Source organism: Triplophysa dalaica, chromosome 25, assembly GCF_015846415.1.
Source record: "Triplophysa dalaica isolate WHDGS20190420 chromosome 25, ASM1584641v1, whole genome shotgun sequence".
Lineage (NCBI taxonomy): Eukaryota > Metazoa > Chordata > Actinopteri > Cypriniformes > Nemacheilidae > Triplophysa > Triplophysa dalaica.
Window position 1 is genome coordinate 1,918,371 of NC_079566.1, and position 21,171 is coordinate 1,939,541.

Sequence of the window (21,171 nt, forward strand, 5' to 3'; positions counted from 1 at the left end):
GAACAGAAACGTTTTCAAAGTTGTAGTTTTAGAAAACTAAAATAAACGTGGACTGTGTGGGTGAGTGAGTAAAAACGTTGAATCTTAATTACAACTTTTTTCAGCCTGTAAGGAAACGAAAGACAAATATGCAGCAAGTGAAAGAGAAATGTGTCAATGCACTATTGCTTAATCCGTTAAGAATGTATTTTCAAGCTAAGCTTATCCTTGTTTTAACCCTTAAGACACAAACACCTTGCAATACTACAATGTGGGATTTTGATAAAACACCTGGCAATCCGCTTACCTTAAAATCTTTTTCTGGCCACGTGACCATACATTAAAGTCTGTAGCCAGTCAAGGAAAAGCTGGAACTGTCATGTTTAGGGAGGAATTTCATGCGAGGACATTTGGCAACCCGTGATCTGTCGGAGCAGGAAAGGTAGAAACCTGACCGTAAACTGCTGAATTGAGTTGATACTAGGTTTACCAAACTAACTCAGCCAAAAATCAGCGACATGAGATGGTTTTAGATTGGTACATAAAAATCCAAAATATAGTTTGTTTTTGTTGGTTTCACATTGTCTTTTGTTAAGAGTTTGTGAGTTTGACAAGACTTGACTGACAGGACAGGCGCGAGGTTAACCCAAGGATTAAGCCTTTAAAACTCTTCACCTCATCACTAATGTTTTATGGAGTGGCATTAGTAACACATTAAAACAGGTAAGCACTTATATCAATATAAATTACTTTCAATAATGAGTGAATGAATAATACAGTACTTGTTTGAGGTTCAAAGTATTAATGATTAGCCGCCATGCTAGCAGCGAAACAACCTGTTGCTGTTCCTAAACATCATCAACAAACCAGGAAATCACGACTGTAAATGCATATAAATCACGTTTAAAATGCGATATAAATTCCAGATCTTATACAATTAATCTTTAAAACAGTTTATACTTAGAGCCAGGAAAAAAGTTGTGTGAGTTGAACTAGAGACAAAGTCGATGTCTTGATTTCGTAGTTCAGTGATTTGACGTTATTTACCACTTTATGAATAATCTGGTCACAGACAGTAGACGCTTCCTCGTCATGTTGCGTTTTTATCACATTTGCTGACTAGTTGGGCTTCTCGTTAAGTGTTTGAAACTAAATGTCACATAATGTTTCATAGTTTTTGTTTTAGACCCTATGGCTTTTGCTCTTAAAGATGTGGTGCCTTTCATCTGCCGTTTTAATGCACTTTCTGTCTTCAGAAGGTAAAGTTTATGATGTGAGGTTGACAAGCCCATGCATTTTCAACATGCTTTCAGTTATCCTGTTCACGTTTCAGCATGCACATCTTCTTAAGGGTAGACACCTAGAAAACCAAATACCCGAGGGTCTCTTTTCTGCCATTCAGACAACGAGCCTCAGTTTGAAGTTGGAATTAACATAAGGTGTATACCTTATGTTTGAAAAGACAAATCTTTACTTTAACATGGGCTGACGTGGCTTTTGTTGTAATGTGATACTCATTACTGTGTTACTTTGATGTTGTTTGTCATGTGCGTGAAACGGAGATATTCCATTTAATGGACCTTGATTTGTGGTGTCTATTTGAATGCATGAGGTCAAGGTAAATTATTAATGATAAGCTGACTGTGTGCCGTTGCTGCTGTGACTAACACAGTTAGTTGCGACGACTTACTTGGGAAGGGAAGAAATTCTTTCTTAAAACTGAACGTAAAGTCCACACTACAGGCTTAGTAACTACTTGCTAGTTTGTAACTAACTCGTTACATTCCCCCACTTGGGGGTCTTGGCCACCTGAGAACGCGTGCACGCGACAGGAAGTAAGAGCACACGTCTGTCCAATGTCTTAAAAACGGCAAAGGACTTTTAAGGTCCTACTTTGGTTGATGGAGTGTCCAACAACAAGTTTATGTACATAGAAGTAGGTCTCCAACTAACGATTATTTTAATTGTCAACCAATCTAACGATTATTTTTTGATTAATCTAATAAAGAGTTTTTGGGTGACCTTATTAATCCTTTGGCAAACTTTCCAATAAATAATAAGTTGTAGTATTTTCTTACATTATAAAGCATATCATACTTTTTACTCCACTACATTTCATAAATAAATATTCTTGTTTTAACATTATAATCCTTGTTTACATTAAAAGCACTTTCTTCTTTTAAGTAAGTTGTTTTAATAAAAAAGACCTTTTAATGTATGTAAGTACTGTATTAAAGGCAAAACATTTAAAAATGTGTTTATTAAATACTATAGTGTGATATATGCTCTGTATTTCTTTCCACCAAGTAATATCCGACTCTGTTTTCAGAGTCGCATTAATGCATTGGCTTCGTTATTTACAGTTATGCAAATCCCAATGATGCTCTTAAGACACCTTCTCCTTCTGAAGTCGAGGGGATCCTTTTGCTCCCCAAAGTACATAACCGTTAGAACACAACGAAGAAGAGATGATATGTTACATGTTCCAACAGTTTACAGTTAAATCAGAGCAGAGGTTATATATATATGAATATGCACACATTCAGACCGCTTCCGGTGCTTCTAATAAATTAAGCTACACTCAGCGAGTAATTCACCGTCTCTAGCGAAATACATTTTAAACAAAACCAGGAGTATCATCTTGTGATTATGAAGAATAATGAAAACATTGGAACATTTGGGAAAGATTAACGTCCTGATCTTCACCGTATACATGCATGCTGACTGGAGATTGACAGATGAAAGCACCAGCAGAGGTTCGAGTTTCTTAATTATGCTATATTGGTTTATTCATCGCATAAAGCTATCGAATGACTTAAAAAGTGCTTTTATGGTGGTTTCATGAAAGTAGGTCCTATTTTGAAGCTAACTTGGAAGTAACGTAAGCAGGGTCACAATCTGCAAAGCTTCACATACACTTACTTACACAAGTACAATAGCATTTATGTAAATTATTGTGTGGTAAGTTTTCTGCTTTCCTGTAGCTCAGTGCTAAGAGCATGGCGCTAACATCGGGAAGGTTGTGGGTTCGATCCCATGGGATTACACATACTTCCAATGCATTGTCCCATTCATTTTTTATAAGTCACTTTGGATAATAGCGTCTGCCAAATGTATAAATGTTTAATGCGTAGTGTTAAAATAAATTAATTCATTACAAAGGTCTACATCTACGTACCCCTCTCCGTCCGTTTGTGATTGCGTGTCCAAGCCGTGATGATCCTCCGTCCATTCACTAACCTACTGTGTCCGAAGTTCGTGATCGCTGTTTGTTTGGTGTATTATACTTTCTCTTGTTCTGCTGATTAATGTACACATGCCCGGGAACAGAAACTGCCATTACAGCAGATAAAAGTGAATAATATGATACGTCAACGCATTTCACGCAGGTTGCAGCCCTACATTTAAGGTTTAAAAGCACTATTTCATTATAATAGCCATTTATTCTTACCTTACTTCTTGACTGACTCTCAAATGGTTCGTTCTGCGATTCATCGGTCTTATCCCCTCCTTTCCGCTAGCCTAGTCTGATGTGATTGGTCAGATAGTCTAGTCTGCTGTGATTGATCTACCGCAAATGAGCAAATGACTGTATCTGAGTATTTTTATGGATTTGAACTAGGGATGGATGCACTGATGTATCAACCCATATTGGAATAATTTAACACCATCGCCATATTGGCAATAGCATGGAAAAAGGCAGATACCGATGGTTTATTAATTAATTGCACGGAGGTAGGGCTGTGCGATTAATCGAAAATAATCAAAATCGTCAATTTTGGCCTTCAACAATTACAAAAACAAAATAATCGTTGTAAGCCAATTATTGTGCCACATTCCATTTTGCAAGGATCCTCTTGTTTCCTTGTGGTATAAATCCACAGAGCACCCCCTCCCTTTACAGTGGAACAGCTGTGCTTTTCTATAAATTTATTCTGACAAATAAATGGATAAAGTAGTTTCGAGAATGAGTATAAGGTTGAAAAAAAAGTCAGGACCCGTATTCTTAAAGCTGCTAAGAATCTTCTAAGAAAGCTCTTAATTTAGCTTTAAATCTTTTAAGTAGGACTACGATTCAGGACCAATCTGAGAGAAACTCTGAGCAAGGAAAAGACAAAAACTTTTATCTTAGTGAGGAGGCAAGGCTGACCCCGTTGCCATGTATGACAAAGTCATTCAAAGACTGTTGGTTGGCTGGTTGACCAAGAAGGAAAAAATAGTAGTAGTTTGAAATTGCTTTTTTCCTGTTATGCCATTCTCACGCATACACACGCACTACGTATATATATATATATACAAAACATCCTGTCTTTATTTTTTATTTACCATGGTGTTAATGTCAACATATTTGATAGAAGATGAACAGTGACACAATAAGTTGTTTGTGTGATCATTTTAGAATATTGTGACAGAACCAAATCATCTCTTCTGCAATTCCCCAGTTGCTAAAGATGCATGCACACGCTATGTTGTACGTTGTAAAATGTGCGCTTCATGTTACCATCTTTTTCACAAGCAGTGATTTGATTTTGTATCATACAGGTTGTTGTTTGAAGTGAACTTGATGTTGAACAGCACATTAAAAATATATATATATCGTTTGTCAACACACGTGAAGCTCATGGATTTGTATGTGTCTCACTGAATAAGGACAGAAACACATGAATATCATATGCATTTAACTGTTTTCACTGTTTGAGAAAAACTGAAAAAAATCTTTTCACCGAACTACACAAACTCAAGCGCCTATTGTGGGAGCATCTTCACAACGACCCGTCAAAATAAAACACAGAAAAAATAATATTCAAAGATCGATGAGAATTGTTCAAAATTCGCACCCCTCCCCCACCGTGACGACACACTGCTTTATTTATCATGGAATAGGCAATCTTACATCAAGCTATAGATTAAGATAACGCGCTGAAACATTAATATATTAACAACCTAGGGATGCACCGAAAGGAAAATTCTTGGCTGAAACCGAAAACCGAAAAAGAGGAAACCAAGGCCGAAAACCGAAACACCGAAAGAAATTTTGCCAATTATTAGTACCCTTGCATTTATGGCTATTACTGTGTACTAACTTTACTAAAATCAAGGCATTGCAATTGCATAAATATTAAAGTTTCAAAGAATAAATTAATTACAAATTATGCAAATATTTATTTAGCACATTGCAACAACGCACAGTATAAAATAAAATTCAACTAAGATGTTTAACTTGACCCCACTCATGTGTATATTAAATAATAATGTACAGGTCTACTGGCCTGCTGAAAAGCTGTACAGTTAAATGTTCTCTCATATAAACAAAGTGCATTTTACATTTTTCTCTGTAGGACTACTACAAGAAAGTCTATTCAGAACAAGTGCAACTGCTTAAAGATACAACAATATTTTCTCTGTAGGCCTTCAACATAATAGTGTATCCAAACAAAGACTCCCACAGCCCATATGTTAACTGTAGAACTTTAACAAGAACAAATGCACCAAGAATTGCAGATGTGCAAAGTTGATAATAAGTAGCGTAAGAATAGAATAACCAACTTATTCTGTCGTCTGAAGCGCTATGATGTTCAGGAACGGAATTTGGAGAAAAACGTGTTTAAAGTTAAGTTAAGAAAATAAATGCCCAACAGTCCAATATCACAATTAAAAATCACTTTACAGTGGTAAGAGACTTACTCTAATAACAATTTAGTAAAAAAACAATTCCTAGTGTTGAAGTCTATAAAAATACTGTACAAAACCGTTGGAATAAAACGAAAGTAAGGAAAATTGTGCACGGCACATTTAAAGAACGAGAGCTCTGCCATTATCACAACACAAGGAAAGTGACAAACGGACATCAACTAATAAGCAGTGAAGCAAGTTTTAAGTTGTTTATCATGCGCATAGTGTCTGGACTTTTGATCATCTCTTGTATATTTTGCGATCGTGGTCCGGCTCGCGTGAGCAGTGGAGCGGGGATAACTCCTGGTGCTGTAGACGCGGAGCTCTGTCATCTCACGAAAACATTGTATAAAAAACTTTGCATGCCATAGTTTACACAGGACTGGCGGGAAATGTGCATTAACACTTAATTTTTCATGTTATATGGTTTACTTTGATAGGTGAACTGTCTTTCCCGCGTCCCAGCTCGTCATCCGACCGGTTTTCCCAAATCGCTTCACATGTCTAGTCAGTCAAATGACAACGACACGCAGATCGCTTCGCGACCATATCACGCTGAAGGGAAACGGGTGTTTACAAATTGCCCTCATTGTAATCTGCCAGAATGACGGCGTCACTGGTAAAAAAAATCTGTCAATGACAAAGAATTTTTGGGATTACGCGACCTCTGGTTCACACACGTAAAGGAATATTGGTCGCACTCTAGAGCCCTGAGGGTGCATGCAATTTAGGAGACGCTTTAGTGCTGCGATTAAAGGAATAACGTCCGCTACAGATGCATCACAGGAGCGGTATCTGTTTGTGTCATCAAACATATTAACAGTATGTCGATCAGCATCAACCGCTCATAATGCTAGGACATTTCTTTGTAAAATATGTGCATGCACATTTATACCAACCAAAAAACAGCAGTGTGATTGATCAAGGAAAATATAATAAAGCGATAAAGATTTAAGACCAGATTTAAAACATATTAACCGAATGACGGCATTTATTAACAATCCGGAACGATTTCATGAATTAATAACTCAAAATGCTTCCATTTCTATCGTCATGAAAAAGTTTCTCCAGTCTGGCAGTGGTCGATTTTCTAGACTGACTGTAAACTCGGTCAAACTCCATAAGATTTTTAAAACCCTTTTCTTCGACAAAGCCGATCGGAAGCATATCCTTAGCAATCATCTAGTATTTAAAGCCGTTATTTGCTTCGCCCCTCTGGTATCCAAAGCTGAAACTATGCGCACCCATTGTCAACAAAATACAAACATCAGTTTCACTCACCGCATGTGGTTCATGTCCGGCATCTTTTAGCGCTGGTACGGCTCTATATGTCAGTTTCAAACGATCTCCAAAATCGAGCGTTATATCCACAGTTTATTTAACATTCATCACACAAATGCAGTGAACTCTCTCTCTATCCTTAACACAAGTGAAAGTGATGTCTGTGCATACCCCTTTTCCTGCTCTCATTGATGCCGTGTGGCTGTGCCGAGTGCTTTTCCGGGGGAATTGGCCAATAAGGGACTAAGAAAATTGTTGCGAAACAGTTTTAAATGTTCGAAAACAACTTTCTTAAACCTATATGATCACTAGAGGAGTGTATCGAGCACAGAAATACTATGTAATACGCCCAACTCGCTTTTTGACAAGTTGACCATGTTACGCATGAGAAGACAGCACGTTTAACATTGTAAAGAAGTCAGAATGCATGACACATCGTTGCAGGGCGGCTTTAAACCTCTGTAGCACCAGTGCTATGTGTAAAAAAGTTCACCCCTGTATTTCAATTCAGAAATTGGATCAAGATTCATTGTTATGAAGATTGTGATATGCTTTTTTGGGAAGATCGCCCAGCCCTAAATACCTCGCTAATAGTAGAAGAGATATGGCGCACCACGACCTCGCCATAGTAGGATAAAAACATGATGACAAGGATTGACGTTTACACATGCACACTTCGGGCCTCCATTACATTTGAAAAAAGGCTACTGATCAATTTGTGTGCTGAACTGATATGGTGAAACTGATGGCACTGTTCCTGTTTATTTCTAACGCACGTTTTTCACAACGTACGAGTAAGCAGTGTGGTACCCAGGCAGTGTATACAACACGTTCCGTGCTGCCTGGGTACCACAGTACAACAATGCGATTTCACATTACATCATTTTATATACATATACAGAAGATACACAACAAGAATAATAAGCCCCCCATCGCTGTCTCCGTGGAGGTACTTCTTTAATGTGTGTTTGCTAAAGTTTACCGCTAAGTGGTAGTCTATTTAAAAAAAATCTTAACTCCGCGCCAGTTGATGCGTCAAACTCTTTGTCTTAACTATGCCTCACTCTGCCGACGGGCGAGAGTTGACAGATTCAGGTGTAAATATCAAATTCAAAAGAATTTAAATCCACAGGCACAAGTAATTATATTTAATACTAGTTATAAATACATAATTTCATTTAACAAGCATTTTAATAAGTTAACAACACTGGTTCTTGCGTGCCCCACATGTGTGGACTGTAAATGGAAAATGCTTTGCCTAAACAATGCTTTAAAGCAACATACAGTAGAGATTTTGTTTTATGAGAAGTGTAAACTATTAAGGGTTCATTTTGAAACCATGGCATTTTTTGTGTTTGTTTAAATTATTCTTTAATTGTCACAGTAGAATGTTGGATTTAACATGGCAGTGATGTGCCTGAAGTCAAATATAGGCTGTACTTTAATTTTCAAAGCTATGTAAAAACTGCAGTGGTATTGGGCCACTTTACAAAACCAGTCAGTGCAGCTCAGTCTCATTGTTTCAGGCTTTTGGTGCACTCTGCTTTGAGGATAGAGTTTAGAGTTTGAATGAGTTTTGTGTGTTAGTGGATTTATTATTGTTAAAGTTCACCTTCAAAATGAAAATTCTGTCTTCATTAACTCACGCTGTTGTCACCTGTGATTTTCTTCTGCAAAATACAAAAGCTAGTATTTAAGTATGAACTAGACTACCAGAGAATTGTCAGAGCACACATGTGTACTGCAAGTTTTTCTCCACCCACTTCAAAAGTCATATGTCTAAACATGCCTGCTTTGTGCATGCACTGTTTAGTCAAAATTCTGCACAACTGAAGAGGCCAAACCAGTTTGACGAACTAAGTCAGCCTTCAAATTGATTACCTTCTTATTTATGTTCTCCTTCATATTTACTGTTTTGTTATGCTTGGTATTCTTTAGTTGAATTTTATTCGTATAACAGTTTAGAATGTGGTTTTACAAAGCAGTTTTGCTGAAATATTTACATGTAAGAATAATGCTTGAAATGGAGGAAGAATATTTTGTTTAAATACTACGACTCTAAAAGGCTGCTGGTGAGATGAGGTGTGTGCACAGTTGTCTTCTGGCTATTAAACAACTACGATTTGTAAAATATAAACAAAGCTGTCCTAAATCAGCATTCTATCAGAGTGTGAGTTCAGTGCAGCTGGCAACATTGAGCGTGTTTACATGCACAGTCTTACGCTGAACATCCTTAAGAAGCTGATATATATAAGGTCATGTAAAAGCATAAACGGTTTTCTTTTATCTGGGAAACGTCATAAACGGCTTAAGCAAAAATTGATCGGCAGAGGTAGGTACTGCGGACATGAGATATAAAAATACAGCTTTTTTAATTAGTAAACAGATTATCGACGATGATGTTACTGGACACGAGAAACCCGGCAAGTCTCAAACTAAACGCGGTTTTCTGCGTAGCCAGTTTATTACTATATGTAAACACACGAAAACAGGTTTCTTTTGAAGCTGATTTTTGATTGATATCCGTTAGGAGTGTAACGGTTCTCAGTAAAAAAAAATAACCGCACGGTTCTCCACCAACGGTTCAGCATGTGCCTGAACTGCGGCTCATCTTAAATCTGTTGACGCATTTATAATATGGTTTGTTAAAAATTATAATGCGTAAAACAGACTGACCAAGTTCAGCTTATGTATGTTTATTGATGAATACACATTTAATACCTACAACAAATCAAATAACGTAGACCAATTTCAATAGGATTGCTTTTATATGATGCCCAGTCATTTATGCTTTCATCACCCTTGTGTTTTGATCACGTGAGTGCAGGTGAGACCTGAACAGCACATGTTGCCGTTTAACAAAACTCATTCAAGCCTTGCCAATTTAAACATTTAAATGCAAGACGATGCACAAGAAAACTCGCTTGCGCTCTGTGAGAAGATCTGAAGCGTGCACAAGGAAAGTCTCAGACGTAGCACAAATATTGAGTTGAAGCGCTTAAACGGTAAAATTCACTCACTAAGTAGGTCAACAGGCCCCTCTTGTCGAGTATCTTAACAAACATAGTAGGCTATGTCTTATGTGAATGGACGAAACACCGCATGTGTACAGTATCAGTGTACTGTACAGTGGATAGTTCACCCTAGAATTCAACAACAATTTTGTTGTTCATTTACTCACCTTAAGTACATACTCACGCTGTTTTTTTATGTAAATCCGCAGCCCTATGTGTTTCATATAATGGATTTAAGTGGGGTTTTGTGAATCTGGCCACTGGACCCCTTACATACAGTATATAATAATATAATGCAGCCCAATGTCTGACTATCATCGGTAAACAATAGTATTGTATAGAGATGTAACGATATGAAAATTTCACAAAAAAACATGGTTTTGTTCAAATGAGCTAAAATTGTTCAAAAAGAACTGATACACAAGCTGAGTTTTATATTGGAAAATCATCTAACAAAAATTACATATACAATGTTTTTCGAATCAGAATATTCAAAGAAAGAGCTCAATGGCCTGAATTAAGGAATTTTTCTTGGTGATAGACGCAATTGTGCTCAAAATTTGTATAAAGCGCTGAGAGGTTTAAGTTTTTCTAGAGCAGGATTTTAATGAACAGTACCTTGGATGAGAACACCAAATCCATACATAAAACAACACAAGCAACGTGCACAAATATTAATGCAGTGCTGTAGGACACAGCGCACATATATATCTCACGTTCATGAGATATCAGTTAATTTTGCGTTAATTACAAGGGAGATAATGAAATATTACCTTACCCGGTTATCATGATAAGTACAGTTTAAATGGTAATACTAACCGTCAGGACATTTTAGCGTGGTTTATCATGAAACCGGTAATAGTTTAATCTCTATTATTGTATCTTAATAACCTAAGTGCGGGGGTCTGACTGACTGTTTGTTTTTATGTTTATGATTGATTTGAATAGCAATCCTTCTCTTTTTTTTCAGGATCCTCTGTTGCTGCTGCCTTCTTGGTCTGGGAATGGAAAACCGAGGTAAGAAAGTGTACAGATTATTATAAAAAGCTAGCTGAAATATCTGTGATTAGCCACTGTGGTCATTGGGATGTGCAAAGCTACAATTTTTTATAACATCACGTGTCGTCTTACAAATTCAGCACTTACAGGGTGAGCAACCTGCATCAAAACAAACTGATTTAATAATTTTACATTATGTTGGGGAACATATGATTGAATGAGATTTGAAATCTGGCAGCAATTTAAACTTCTCCTGGGCCACGTTAACACAATGAAAAATGAAAAAGTTTTTCCTTTGTGTTTTTGAAAAGTTTCACGTACACATGACAGCGTTATCAAAACTGTCTGCATTTAAATGGATCCAGGAAAACGGATAAAAACTGTGTAGTATGCACGCCAGGCCAGTGGATGGCGATGTTGTTGTGTAAAGAAATAGGACGTGCCTTGGCACATAAACATGCACGTAAATGTAAATGTAAATAGTGTGTCTCTGCTGGTCTTATTGGTACAACAATTCCACATTTTGCTGGGGAAACGTTAATACATAATCGAGCAGCAAGAGCTCACAGTACGGGAAGCCGCCATATTGTTTTTGGCTATACTCGCGAGACTGAGCACGTAATACGCATGCACGTGATGTCGTCGGAAAGTTCTATCTTGCCAATTACATGGAAACAAAAAAGGCGGCGTTTTCAAAAAAATTGCACTTTGACACCCGTCTACTTTAAAGGGGATAAATACTTTGAAAAAGGTGAGTTTAGAAATACTAATTCTTTGAGACGGTTCACAGTTTATCAGTCTAACTGAGAAAGTGTAGTTTTTTTGCTATTTTGTTTTACTTTTGGTTGACCACAGATTTATAAAACTCATAAAAGCGTTTTATGAATATAAGCCCGTTATCTGTTCTCCTGTATGAAAAACAGCTCCTGAGTTATGTCATGGATTATGTATGCATTTTGGTTCATGATATCACTAACATTATATGTGCAATGTCAACCTTATAAAAAAGCCTGGTCACGTGACTCATAGGTGTGTGACTTTCGAGCAAGATATCTGATTGTGCTTTGACCAGTTGACACACCCACAGGTAAAACACTGCGCCTTTTATTTGCCAAAGTTTAGCTTCGCTTTGCTTTGTGGAATTTGACTTTTATGGAAAGCGAGAGTAAGAATGTAGAAGAGGAGGGTACCTCTGGTAAGACATGTTTTTATAATAACACCCTTGATAATGTCTAAATGTTAAAGTGAAATAGACTTAATAGTGTATACTATTCTACCTTTCAAGTGCCGTTGTCTGATAACAATAAGCAAGTTGAGTTAATACTGTATTGCTAGCCTCATACATAGCCTTGCCTGTTGGTTCTTGGTTTAGAATTTGCTTCATTTAGAACTATTTATTTTGTACACTGATTTTATTGAAAGATAACTTTTAGTGCTGCTACGTTTATTCATACAGTTTTGGTTTGCTTGTTGGTTTGTTCTGGATATGAGTCTTCACCCACACAAGTAGATTCCAACAAATCGAAAGCGCAAACCGCCCAATCAAGTTTCTTTGTTTTCCCAGAAAACATTTCACACTTGACTTTTGCCAGATGAAAACAATGTTGTCAGATGTGCTTGTGTGTTGTGAGGAAAAGATTCTCTCTCTGTGTTGTAGACACTGTGTCTACCAGAAATTAACACACAAGGGATACACCGAATGTTCAGCAACCAAACTTAAAAAGTTAATGTACAAGTTAATTGGCCAAATAAATTTGACCAAACAATTAAGTTTTTGATGAGGCGAACAAGCAGCAACCAGCTCGGAGAGCAGAGATAGCGAAGCGCATGCTTTACGTATGCACCAAGCATGTCAGCAGTGTGTAGAAGCATTTTAGAATGTCAGCTTTCCGGTTGCTCAATGGTTAGCAATGCCAAGGTAATGGGTTAAATCCCATGGATTGCACATATTCTGATGACAAATGTATAGTTTAATGCCATGTAAGTCACTCTGGAGAAAAGCCACAGCCAAATGCGTAAATGTAAGTGTCAGAGAAAGGCACACCGCTTGACTTGAGTTAGGGATAAATTCTGGTATACTTCAATCGGTAGAGGGGCATTTTTACAGTAGCCCCACCACTCCCAAGATCCTTTGACATCATACAGTAGTGGCATGCACACAGCTCTCGAGCTGTGTAAACAACTTGTCAAGCTATGTCTGTGCATCCCTGCCACGAGCGTTCATAATTTCAAAATTGGCTTTAGCAATGAATCCATCATCTTCTATACTTGATCCTCTTCCTACTTGTGTTTTGAAGAAATGTCTGCCAGCTATTATTCCTCATATTTAAGTGATTGTGAACACTTCACTTATTTCAGGGATTGTTCCCCCAGCACTTAAAGTAGCAGCAGTCAAACCAGTTCTTAAAAAAATTGGGAGTGATAATGTCTAATTATAGGCCTATATCAAACCTGCCATTTGTTGCTAAGGTTCTTGAGCGTGTGGTACTCCCAGCAGACTACTAGAAGCTTTTCAATCAGGGTTTAGGTTTGGACAAGGGACGGAGACTGCCCTTTTGATGTTAATGAATGATCTCCATGTTTTAGCAAATTCTGGAGCTTGTGGCATTTTGGTTTTGTAAAATCTCATTGTTGCATGTGATACCATTTGTCACACTCTACTACTGGACAGATTACAAATGGATTAGCCTCTCTGGTATAGTTTCAAAATGGCATATCTTTCAGAATGCACTCAATTTGTTTATTCTGGTACAAACAGATCTCTACTCCATTGCGGCAGGGCGTCCCTCAGGGGTCGGTATTGGGTCCTACACTTTTAACATTTATATGTTGCCTCTTGGGCAAATTATTCAAAAGCATGGTCTGGGTTATCATTGCTACACAGATGATACCCAGATTAACATTATGACTCAACCTGATGTTACATCAGCACTTTCGACGTTATCTGATTGTTTACTGGAAATACAGGTTTGGATGAAACAGAACTTCCTACAGTTAAACCGTTCAAAAACTGAAATTCTTATTATTGGCACCTAAACTGATGTTAAAACATGTAATAATTAAAAATTTACATTGGATTGAGTGTCAGATTCTACCTTCTGTACAGGTGCGCAATTTGGGGGTGATTTTAGAGGCACAGCTGATTTTTAACACTCATTTTAAGAATGTTACTAAAGTAGCATTTATCATCTTCGGAATATTGCACGTATAAAACAGTTTCTCTCTATGCCTGCTGCAGAAAGACTTATTCATGCCTTTATAACATCTAGGCTTGATTATTGTTATTCTGTTTTTGCAGGGTTACCTGCAAGTAGGATTAAGAGACTGCAATATGTGCAAAATTCAGCTGCTCGTGTTTTAACTCGCACATTGTCCTGAGGTCATATCACTCCTGTGCTTTCTCAACTCCACTGGCTTCCAGTTCAATCACGATTGATTTTAAAACTCTTGTTTACTTATAAACCAGTACATCGGCTGGCCCTAGAACATATCTGTTATTTGATCACAGTGTCCACACCATCTCTGTCACTTTGCTCGGCCGGTTCTCTTACTCTGTACAATTCTCGTTGTAAACTCAAAACTATGGGTGGGAGGTCTTTCTCTTATATTGTTCCCAGTTGGTGGAATTCTCTGCCTTGTCCTATTAGGAATGCTCCGTCTTTTGATTGTTTAAAGAGTAAGTAGCATATGAGTTTTAAGGGCTTACTTTGCTTTATGGAGTGTCCAACAACAAGTTTATGTACAAAGAAGGTGTAAAAACACTATTATGTCGTAATAATAGGTAATTATTCTTAACTTACTTCTTGACTGACTCTCAAATGATTCGTTACGCGATTCATCCGTCTTATCCCCTCCTATCCGATAGCCTAGAGTCATGTGATTTGGTCAGGTGGTGTAGTCTGCTGTGATTGGCCAAACGCGCTTGTAACGAGCAAGGCGGTACGAGTGCAAGTTATGATCATAAGTGTCAGCTGCGCATTGCACAGGTATCACATCTCTTTGGAGGAGATCTGAAGCATAAAAGGACGAGCGACCGGAGTGTACGTCGAGAGAAGACCAGTCCTAGATTTTATGTTTGTGTGCCCGGCAGTCGACTGTGCGGGTGCTGCCGGCATTTTACTTTCGTTTTGTGGTTAGTTTATTTTTATTAAAAGTTGTTGAACATTCGTCAGTTCCTGCCTCCATCTTCCCATTACTTGAATTTTTTGAAAGCGTTCATCATATGTCGCAAATGTAACGCATCTGAAGACGATTGTAGACAATAGATATACAATAATAGATTGAACACTTGAATTAGCCGGGTTCATAGATAGATGAAAAAACTGTAATACCCCAGAAATAACGGTACATTTTAATGTTAACGGTATATGCATTAGCTAAACACAGACATAAGGTACACAAATATTTAGAACTCACATGAAAATATATGCCCACATGAAAATATATATATAGTAAAACATACTTAACTATACTACAGCATTTATTCAGACATATATATATAGATATTGCAATGTTTTTGAACTCTTAAGAAAAAAGCAATAAAATAGTGCGTAATTTAATTCTATGTTAATATAAACCTGTATCTTACATCTTATGTTTTTTTCTTTAAATGTATTAAGTCTACTAACATTAAATTTTTTTGACGGCATTTTTTGACACAAGCTTCTTTCAAAGGAAATGAAGTATTCCTGCTGAAATAAAAACATAGAACCCTTTCCAAAATACAACAGAAATTGTATGGATTTAATGTTTATAATGGGAATTGTATTGTATGGATAATTGTTTTTTACTTGTGTGTGATGGATTATATTGGTGGGATTGTAAATCCTGTTGGAGTAAAACCCAAAACACTCTACAAAGAGTAATTTAATAGAAAATTCTAATTCACAAATTCATTGTTTTTTTTCAGCAGGGATGGTTTTTGCAGTAAAAACACAGTATCCACAAATCTTATCTATATAGAAACCATACTCCAATTATGCTATTTTTAGTAAAACCACAGTAACTAAACTTTTACCATAGTTTCATTATAGTAGCTATACTCTATGTCCGTAGATAATATGTGGTAATACAAACGGTAATAAATCCTACAAACACATGGCTTCTAACCTCTCCTATACGCAAGAACCTTACTACTTACTGGTAAATTGCTGCTAAAACTGGTAAAGGGAATATACAGAAAAACAAAACACTGCTTATAAATACGTATGGGCCTAGGGGGTTAATGAGGATAATCAGGCTAAATAAAGTATTATATCTAAACTAAACATATAAAATACTTAATACGACTGATACTGTGAGCTACTCTGTGTATTCAGTGTGTTGCTTTAGAGACGTAAGGTATACGATAATAAAACATTGCACAACTGACAAAGAAAATTCACTTTAATACTTGAGTGCTTTTAAAAGCACGTACTTCTGTCCTTTTACTCAAGTATGAATCTGTCTCTACAACTTTTACTTTTGGTGGAGTCATATTTGACCAGTAGTATCTGTACTTTTACTCGAGTAAGGAAGTTGTGTGCTTCGTCCGCCTCTGCTCGCAAGACACTCAACACTTAACTCTGATAACACACAAGATTAAGCGAGCATCTAGCAAACCCAAGCGTCTCTTTTATCATAAACCCAATCGGCATGTTTGCAAGAGGCACGTATTTTGACATGATGCACAACACGCATAGATTCATATGATGCGGCAAACACATATTTTGCATTCCTGCATCCCGGGAAACTGCGGAGGATGCAGACAAAATCCTGTGTAGGCAGTGCCGCTGGGAACAGGCATGCCTGGGCACCTTGTCCTTACATGCAAAACTGGGCATTTAGGGCATGGTATGATAAAGGGTTTGTGGTGAGCTGAAACTTCATAGACACATTCTGTGGAACCCTAAGATGTATATTACACTTGTGTAAAAGTAGAAAAAAATCAAACATGAAACAAAATGATTACATTCAGATAAGTAAGTACTAAACCATTGTAACTAGGGCTGCAGCTATCGATTATTTTAGTAATCGAGTATTCTACTGATTTTTCCATGGATTAATCAGGTATTCTAAAAATAAATACTTTTTCTTTATTAAAGAGTAATACTAAAATGGGTCTCATAAAATGAACTAATTTGTTTCCTTTTTAGAAAAACAATTTTTTAATTGCTGAAATTGTATACATTAATATCTGTGAAAAGCTAACCAAGCGCAGACGCAGACAAGTTCATGAGGATCACGCGTGTAGCATGTTAAACTGTGCAGTTCACACGCAGAACAGCCGGATGGCATGTGCAAATAACATCAACTACACATGCAAATTCATGTCATGTATGTGTGTGTGAGACCAATGAGAGAACATAATAACATTGCAGCGTGACATCTCGTACATACATTTTATAGATGGAGGATATCCTGCACCCGCCTATTTTTTCAGCACCGTCCCAACGAATTTCGCATGTGGGCAATTCCAGCGTTATGGAAGTGACATAAAAATGCTCAGAGAATTAAATTATGTTTATTTTGAACCATCTGTTTATATTTTACTGAACCCTTGTTGATAGAGTCTAAACATCAAAAAATGTCAGTCTATGGAAACAATTTTTTTATAAAGGGAAGTCTAAACATGCTACAAAAAAGGACGTGTATTTTGGGAGATGATAAACTTTGTAGGATTTCTGTGAAATAAAATGTACAATCCTGAAGCAATAATACCCAATGACTGGAGAAGTTATGCCTCTTTATAGAACATACAATAGTTACTTTATATTCATTTTCATGTGTCCATTTATGAGGAATATGTTACGTTATGGATGTAACAATCCTGAAAATGGCACTTACCTTACTATGAAAAATCATGCACTAAAAATAAAACAAATTCTTTACAAATTTGAAGAGAGATCTCACATGGGTATTTGAACCACCAAATGATAAAATCTGTGCTGTTACCATAGTAAGAATCGCTGGTAAAAACTATTTTTTTCGTGGTAAGGCAGACATTTTCACGGAATTGCCCATGTCTAGTTTGACCGCGGCATAATTATGTAAGCGATCTAAGAGCATGGTATGGTCAACAGTATTGAATGCGGCACTTACCAGTACCAATAGTGAGATACAGCCTTGGTCGGATGCTAAAGGCAGGTCATTTTTTTATTTTAATGAGAAGAGTTTCTGTGCTGTGCTTAAAGCCCGACTGAAATTTGTTGTGCTATCATTATTTTGTTAAAAAAAACACGACTGTGTGGACACTAGTTTTTCAAGTATTTGAAATGTTCATGAAATCATCGCTACCAAGGTGTGGTGGAATATCCAGTTCGGGTGATGTCTGTATGTACAAATAATGACGTTATTCATGCGAGACAAGCAAGTTGCAACAGGACCGCTATAGTTGGCTGTAACACATTATGGACAGTCGTAAGTAGAAGCACCCTTTTAAATTCTCCTTGATATGCATAGCATCATACACATTTAGGAAAAAAAAAATACTAATAATAAAAAAAATCAACCCATGTTTTCACGTGGACACACGCAATGATATGAATATGCACACAAGTTCAATCTGAGTTAGTGACACATTGTGCAGTATAAAAAGATAAACATGATTTACGGCGCAGGTTTATTTTTACAGCCTTTTCTCATATTTACCATGGGTGCCAATAATATTTATAAAGTCATGTTTAAAATGATATCTCTTTATTTTACTCCCACGCACATAATGGGGCCATTTGTTTTTAAATAAACCTATCGGCCGCCTTTGTATCTGTCACTCTCTGTGTAATTTTAGGCCATATGAAGTCACATCCTGCCAGTCAAGAGTTCCACCTCGCCCCAGCTCATATTGCACACGGCTCTCAGATTACACAACACCTTCTAAGGCTTAATAGAAAATTGGTCTTGGCACCCCATGACTATACAACCTCTTCAAAATATTTTTTCAACATTTGTAAACACACATTCAAACATACTCTGTGGTTCCCTCCTTCGATTGTGAAAAATCTGAAGTGTTTAATGACTTTGGACCCGGTCAGCTGTCATATTTCAGATGAGCAGCCTACCTTATTTATATATTCATGGCTTTTGATAGGGAGGGACTTGAGTAAGCAAGAGAGACCAAACGGAGTAGAGGAGAAATGTAACGTAAAGAAGGAGGGACTTGAATTTGAGTTTAACAGTTTAGAGTTACAAAGCGGGAGTATTGGCTTGCTGGAATAGTGTAGCTGTGTTCGGTCCTCCCTGCCACTGGGCCTGGAACAGGCAGAGGACGGGACCCAGGAGGGCAGAGCCGAAGTATGGGGCAGGGAGCGCTCCCTCACACCTTATACACAAACCCTGCCTACATAACAGGTATGTCGCAACCTGAGCAGAGGTTGGGAAGTATGAAGTTGGTACTATGTATAGTATTTGTTTACATTCTTAAAAAGTTGCAGTGTATTACCATATTAACTATTTAATAGTACAGTTCTTTTAGACAGGAAAACTGTACATTTAAAAGGCATATCAAACCATTTTTTGCTTGTAGTTGCTGTGCGCTGAAGGGCAATGGACTTTGTGTGTGTCCATCCGAGGGCTGTCCCCCCAAAATCAATAAAACTTGCACTGTCTATTTTGATAAATATATTTATGTTTACCTAAACTAATTGTGTAAGTATAAAAAAATACAAACGCAAGAATGCGTTTTAAGTTTAGAAACAGTTGAGTTCCCCCTCCCCTTTCTCACAGTGGTTTGGCCCACTACCTGCTCTCCCTGTTCATCTCACCTATGCTACAAACACACACAGGTATGCGGCTCAGTTAATCAGTGCAGTGGTTATTCAACTCTTCAGTGAACTCTTTTTTTTTAGTGGCAACCTGGCATGATGTTAACATTATCGGCCACAATTAGCCACCGATCCTTGCCATTCAGGTCGCGCACATACTGGTGACAATTTTGTGACGTTGGCACTATATTTAGCAAATTTTAGACCCCTTTGGTCAACAAAAGGTGCACGGCTTTCATTCAGTTGGAAAAGGTCGTTTTCTCAGCATCTTTTTTGTGCACTGTGTGCGCAGCAGATAAGCTTAACATTCAGTTGACACTCGGGAGATTCATTAACGAGTACAACACAGAATTCAAGCATCTGTCACTGTCACTGACTGTTTGGGTCCTTGAACAAGAACAAAGTTTGTTGGCGGAGGCAATGCACTACATGGGAACATAACCACCACTCTTTAATGTAGATGTATTGTGACTTTGTCAGATGATGTTGCAGTATAAATCAGGATAAAATGTAAAAAGTGTTTAAAAAGTGACTCATTGGTAACGTGTAGTATGATGCGTAGTGTGTTTTTATATTTGTTTCCTGTCTTGACAACAGAGACAAAATAAATATGTAAATGTCTTTCCTGTAGCTCAGCGGTAAGAGCATGGCGGAAACAACGCCAATGTTGTGTGTATGATCCCAGGGGATTGCACATACTTAGAAACAAATGTATAGGATATTGCAATGTAAGTAGCTTTGGATAAAAGCGTCTGCCAAATGCATAAATGGAAAAGGAAATGGAAACAGCTTTATGAGGGGTTCACTTGTATAACAGTATGTGACGGTTCAGTTATAATATGACTGCAAGTCTGCATGATAAACCTAACGCATATTGTCGCTTTTGGTCATAGTAAGTACAATTTTGATTGTATTATTTGTGTCCCCTCAAAAAGTTGCTCTTGAGATATTTTATGTTTATTGTCCCCCCCTACTGCTAAATGCGATTTACGCCCATGAACTGAACTAATCTAAATGATCAGCAGTGTGCAAGTGTTACAGAAGTAGACAGGCATGGGCAGGTGGGGTGAATGCATGCTGATGGAATGTTGTGATTGTTGAATCAAACATTTTAATGTTTCTGTCAAGCACATTGTTATAGGCTTATTCTAGTGTGTGTGTGTATGTGTGTTCTTTCTGTTGTCTGATTGCACACGTTTTTGTATGTTGTGGAACTCATCCTTTATCTTTACCCACAGATGATGAAATCGATAATAGTGTGCCAGACAGTGATGGGGCGCATCCAGGAGGAAATTCTTCAACAAAGGGCAAGGGCAAGTTCTCCAACCTGGGCAAGATCTTCAAGCCCTGGAAGTGGAGAAAAAAGAAAAGCAGTGAAAAGTTCAAGGAAACATCAGAAGGTATGTGTCTGATTCATGACAAAAAACCCAACACTGGCAGGAACTCTAAACCAGTTTATTTGTTCATACTGATCTTGATGTTAA

General features: G+C 37.4%; 1 protein-coding gene across 3 annotated transcripts in view; it reads left to right on the forward strand.

Annotated features, from left to right (window-relative positions):
• Positions 1–389: 389 nt before the first annotated feature.
• phactr4a (phosphatase and actin regulator 4a) overlaps positions 390–21,171 on the forward strand; it is a 37,350-nt gene continuing 16,568 nt past the window's right edge. The window contains exons 1-3 of one of the 3 annotated variants that reach the window (XM_056741731.1): positions 390–702; positions 10,918–10,964; positions 20,926–21,087. In XM_056741731.1, the coding sequence (XP_056597709.1) occupies positions 10,952–10,964; positions 20,926–21,087 (175 nt within the window). In that variant the 5' untranslated portion in view covers positions 390–702; positions 10,918–10,951. Of the gene's footprint in view, positions 703–10,917; positions 10,965–12,024; positions 12,142–19,124; positions 19,275–20,925; positions 21,088–21,171 lie in introns of those variants that run through there. The other 2 variants (XM_056741730.1, XM_056741729.1) reach the window with 2 other exon arrangements.